Below are 5833 nucleotides of genomic sequence, written 5' to 3'. Positions count from 1 at the left end.
CACCATTTATGTATGCGTACTTCAGTATGCAGTAGATAAAACGGCGCCACTCAGAGACATGCAGAAACAAGCAGATTATTCATATAGCAGTCTCTTTGCACTTTAATATTCACAGACACATATCATAACTACTTTTGATTTATCCATCCATCCGATTGCGCATTTTACGTGACAACCTCGTTATACTGTAAATTCCATGTTCACGACTGCACCGGGATTCCCTCTGCTTCACGGAAATCATACGGCCTTAACTTATAACTTGTTATTAATGCGACGCACCTTCATCTGCACAGAGGGATGGTGTCCGCAAGCGAAGATGTTGAATGTATTGCCTGCTTTTGCAGCCACTTTGCGTCCACATTTTTTGCAAATTGGATCCGTCTTCAAGGACAACCATGCGTTTGTTTTTTTTTTTTTAATATCCGAAGTATTCCCATACTGCAGATATTAACTTTTTTTTCTCAGTGGGGATGGAGATTAGATATTATCTCTGTCTCTGTCATTTTCTACGCTGCACGTGCGTGTAAGCAGCCAAGTGAATGCAGAGTGAAGCAGCCGAGCGGAAATAAGTTGCATGCGCATGGGTGAGATTTTTTTTTCATTCTTTTTTTTTTTAAACTGTAGATATGCAAATGTTTACGGTATGATAACCTTGCACGTTCAAACCGTGATAAACTGTCATACCGGTATATCGTTACAACCCTAGTCAGTAGTATTCCTCTGTGGTTTTTCAAGTTTAATACTTTGTTTCAAACAGTAGAAAAATATATTTTAATCTATAAATGGATTTTCACTTGAGTTTGTCTGATTGTTACTCATTGTATGTGTATGAGAATATTCTTCTTCCAGTTACTTTTTTTTGGTAACAAGTTACTAAAAAGTGACAAGACAGAAAAGGCGATTGCTACAGAAAAGCAAGCAGGCTGACCTTTAAATCCAACCTTCAAAATAGTTTCTCCAGCTAATTACACTGTTATAATAGTAAAGAAAGAATCCAATAGGTACACTCTTCATTTAGTTTTTGTGATTTTCCTATTTGGCTCAATAAAAACTTGATTTTAAAGAATGATCCCACATGGCCCTTACATGTACTGCTGGTTGTGTTTGCAAATGAACATGCCTACATCAAGAGCACTGAATAAGGTGACATTATGGAATGCTATCTGAACCAATAATAATTCAGACATCTGACAGGTGCCTCTCACCTCTCTTCCATTAGTTGTCTGACTGAAGCAATGTCTCGCCCAGATCCCAAGTGATTGTAATATGGACCCTCATCCTTTTCTAGGACTTGATCTATGGGAGACAGAGAACCAAGCCGTTCACACAGAACACATATTTTGCGCATTTTCTAGAAGGATGTCTCGCACAAAAGAGCCGCATGTTTAGAAAGCCACGTAAAATTAATGCAAGCTTAACTTTATGGCGGGGTTTTCTCTCCCATCCCACTGCAACTCGTGTTTTTAAATGTAATCTGTGTGATTGGCTTTCGGCCCTTTTATATATCATATGTATAATACAAATTTCACACAACCAAAACCTCTGAAATGACACAGTAAGAGATATGAGGCCTGAGCTGAGAGGTTGCAGTCCATCTCTTCTCACCCTGTCCTCCCTATTCCCTCCCTTCTTTGATGTCTGGCCACAGTATATCATATGATATATGAGCAGAGTCTCTTCATTGTGACTGCCTCCTTTGCAGAAACTAGCTGTACTCACTGTACCAACAGCCTGAACAGACAGAAAGTGGTGCACTGCACTGGCCCAAAGAATTACAATGGGCTCCTTTCTTCAAATCTACTGTTCCTCTGCAAGAGACACAGAGAACAGACTGCAATGCAATGCACGGGCCCCTGATAGAGCAGGCATTCTCAGACATGGCCCAACACTACCCTGAGAAATGTGCTGATGCAGAAATTATATGATGAAAGAAACATTTGGGGCTTGCTGAAGGGAATTCTAATGATCAATTTAGTCTATATTACAGTCTAATTAAATATTTTAACATACACTGGAAACTAATAAAGCTAAACTATATTAAACATAAACAGAGTTAAAAAAAAAAGGCTGTGTTTAAAAATTGTAAATAATAGAGGGTTAGGGGAGTTAGCTAAGTGGGTCTCATGGTCTCATTATCAGTAGAATGTGAGGAGATGTGGGGTGGTGTGATGTGCTATACTGCAGCAAAAGTTCAAATGACATATTGTTTTGTGATTTTTTTTGTTCTGTTTGAGAATATGAGTGATCTTGCCCAAATTGCTCCAATTTATTTTGCTGATTGAATTCTCTCACTTACCTACGCAGTCACAGGTGGGAAACTCAGGTTGGGCATCTTTCCCAGGTGTATCTAGCAGGTTCTTGGTAGGAGTGTCCAGGTAACGCAATGGTGACTCAAGAAAACCTTTAAGTGAAGGCGAGGAGGGAAAGATATCCTTGGTGGGAGTATTCAAATCAGCCCTCTCTCTGTCTGTAGACAAACATGCAGTTGTGGAGAGCACTGTCACGCCACCAGATGACTCAATCCTTATACGTTTAGATGGAGGGGAGAAAGGTGTGACGAAGGGGTGCTGTCGCTCCAGAAATGCATCCTGAGCTACAGACAAGGGCTGCCCAGAAGGTTTCACATCTACCTCACATTCCTTACTTTCCTGTTTGATAGTACAATGCTCCTCAGATGGCAATGGTGTTTTTACTTTCAGTCTTTCAGCCATGTCCTTTTGACCTGCATCCATGGGGTCAGAATCATTTGAGGGAAAAGGAGGGCAGTTATTTGGCTGCTTTGGGGATGGTGACTCGGGTCTGGTTTGTCCTGAGTTTGATTGTGACTCGGTCACCACTGGCTGAGCAGGGCCATTCTCTGGGGTCTCTGCTGCAGAAGCTGAGGAAATGGTGTCCCCAAACTCCTCCTCAAACTGGCGAATCGGCTCTTCAAATTTTGGATCTAGGTTACTAAGGCCAGCCAGAGAAGGAGTCTGCTGTGTTGTAGAGGTTTGAGGTGTGATACTGGTTGTTGGGATGCTAGCATCTGACCCAGCTGGGCCTGAGCAAGCTATCACCTTCTGGGTGGATGGTGCTAGGACTGACACAGGAGTAAAACAAGAAAGAGTGTTTTCAGAGATAGGTGCACTGCTGCTATTCAAAATGGATTCCTGAGACTGAGCTGGAGCTGGGTGGCTCTCAGCCACCTGAGAGGGGGGAAGCCCAGATTCCATGCCTGGTAAAGATGGAGCAAGCTGAGATAGGGATGGTGCACATCCTGGGGAGATGAGGGGAGGTTTCAATATTATAATCTGGTTATGTGGGAGGAAAGTTGGTTGGGAAGCTTTCTGTTTATGCTTCTTGATAACAATCTGTTTGGGTTTTGGAAGAGGTGTGCCCAGTGGACCAAAAAGCCCACCCATTGGCTGCTTGAGAAGAGGAGAACTCTGAGCGCTCTTTTTCTTTTTGGGTTCTTTTTGCTCCTGTTTGATGGTTACAGGACCCTCTGGAATAGTCTGTGGCCACCACTTACGAAGGTTTTGACAAGCCACGGGGGCTAACGGATTGAAGGTAGGGGAATTAGAGAAGAGGTTACGTTTATGATGAAGGTGCTGCTGTAGTGCTGCCTGAGTTGAGTGCCTAATGGTGGGGGAAAACTGCTGGCCGTGGAACTGCTGCTGGCCATTTACCACCCCCTCCCGGCCCATGACTGCACACCCTGTGCCCAGGTACTCCTTTATATCCACCTCCTGCTTGATGTGAGGCATCCCAGTAAGGCTGCCCTTGCGACCATCCTGCAAGCTGGGGTGAGGGAGTGGGAACTTGAAGGCTGAGTTGGTGTACTTTCCACCGGTGTCTCCAAGGAGTTGCTTTAGCTCAGACACTGGGTCAGTACTGCCTTTGGATGGGTTTACAAAACGAGGCTGGGAATCAGTATTCACCATCATCCATGCGTTCCGAGGGGAGCTTTTCTCGCAGCTTCCAGCTGTGCCCTGGTTCCACTGCTGGGGTCGGGGATTAGGGGTTAATGGGTGTACGCTTGTAAATGAGGACTTGGAGGATGGGTATGTGGAAGCATAGTGAGATGGGCTAGACAAAATGTTAGGTGCAGGGGCCTCCCCCTGAGACTGAGGTCTCTGCTGATCCCATGAAATCTCCTGTTGAGGATAATGACCTGGAGGGATGGACTGTGGCATAGCAGAGGTGGCAGAGGAGGACAAAAGAGGACCAGGTGATGTAGAGACCACTTGTGGCATACTCTGAGGATAGGAGGTTGGCAGATGCTGATGATGATTTGCAGGTGAAGACTCATCTGGAGGAACAACAGTTTGTGGGTCAGTGGCAGACAACTGTGTCAGAGCCTCAACTGCAATTGCTGTTTGCAAGCTAACATTTCTTTCCTTGGCTATTGACAGAACACTAGGGGAGCAAGGAATAGGTGCTGGTGGGCCAAAGGGTCTAGGAGCAGAAGGCTGGTTAACATGGGGATGTGGATTTGTGTCTTGCACACACAAGGAGTTACCTCCACATTGTTGAGGTTGGGATTGGGCATTACGATGCTGTGCATGTGGCTGTAGAGGAGCACCCGAAATTTTACAGGAACCTTTATCCTGACAGCTAGCCACCATTTTGATTTGCTTCTCCAGCCACTCCAGGTAGTCAGGGCAGTCTGGGCCATCACAATCACAGTTAGGGGGCTTGTGGCCATGACGGGCCTTGCTCAGTGCTGCCTGAAGAGTGTTTAGGTCTTCAGGGGGGTACAACTCACCATCCACACCTTTCTGTCTGCCCTCCTCACCTCCATTAGACATTTCCTGATTGAACCTTTCGTACAGCTGAGCTGTAGGAGTCTCAGAAGGTTGATGGTTGGTGTAAGGTGGCAGTGAGCCAACAGTAGCAGAAAAGGCCACCAGGGTTCGTGCATCCTCCATATCCACATCATTCACTGGTGTACTGGCATTTTGGCCACTCCAAGCACCCTGTTGAGATTCAGGATTTGACTTCCCAGCATGCTCAGGGACACAACCTAGTGTCTGGGAAATACATCCAGCTCCCTCGTGGTAGTTGTGCTGGTGTTGCTCCCTGGCCACGCCTCTGACTTCTTCATCACAAATATTTTCTTCATTTGTTGCATGTTTGCTAAGCCCATTAGACAGTTCCTGGTTTAACACGCCTTCATCCAGGCGGTCTTGGGACCCAATTTCCATCTGGCCTCTTCCTCTGGGGCCATCCACTGAACCCACCACAGAAACAGTCTGTGGAAGAGCAAATACATAAGTTACTTGACAATGTTCCAGCAAACTGACAATTTATATATATATATATGTTTTAAGTCCGTGAATTAGGGCTGTGCGATATGGACAAAAAAAACCTATCGCGATTTCTTTGATCAATTTTGCGATTTCGATTTTAATCACGATTTTGACACACACAGACATGCTTTACAGTCATTAATGCATTCAGTGTGAATTTGAAACATATTTCCAAAAGAAAACCAATTAGAACTTTATCAAAAAGCTGTAACATGTCTCTAGAACAGACATAAGGCAAAAGTAAAGGTGTAACAAAATGTCACTAGAATAGACATATGGCAGAAAAAAAAAAAATCCCGTGTCCAGGGGCTCCTGATCCGCGACTGTTTACCACAAACACAACATTTATCCATTATTTTGATTTCAAATCCAAACGTTGTTTCTGAAAATGCTTTTTCAGCATTGTGATTCTCTTTTATCACAGTACAGTAATACAATATTTCATACACATATTCACGTTTAAACTCAATAAATATAACTTTGTTTAACTACCACCACGAGTGCCATCTATTATTGCCTTGTTTATCTAAAAGTGCACTTTT

General features: G+C 44.1%; 1 protein-coding gene across 5 annotated transcripts in view; it reads right to left on the bottom strand.

Moving 5' to 3' along the window:
• The window catches only part of tet3 (tet methylcytosine dioxygenase 3), a 65704-nt gene that overhangs the window by 12250 nt on the left and 47621 nt on the right, over nucleotides 1-5833 (bottom strand). For all 5 annotated transcript variants that reach the window (XM_016497954.1, XM_016497955.1, XM_016497957.1 and 2 more), the window contains 2 exons: nucleotides 2297-5234; nucleotides 1206-1296 (listed from right to left, as the gene is read on the bottom strand). In XM_016497954.1, coding sequence (XP_016353440.1) covers nucleotides 1206-1296; nucleotides 2297-5234 — 3029 coding nt within the window. The remainder of the gene's footprint in view (nucleotides 1-1205; nucleotides 1297-2296; nucleotides 5235-5833) is intronic.

This window comes from Sinocyclocheilus anshuiensis, unplaced genomic scaffold (genome assembly GCF_001515605.1).
Source record: "Sinocyclocheilus anshuiensis isolate Anshui unplaced genomic scaffold, SAMN03320099.WGS_v1.1 scaffold1276, whole genome shotgun sequence".
Lineage (NCBI taxonomy): Eukaryota > Metazoa > Chordata > Actinopteri > Cypriniformes > Cyprinidae > Sinocyclocheilus > Sinocyclocheilus anshuiensis.
This window is presented reverse-complemented; position numbering and strand designations above follow the sequence as displayed.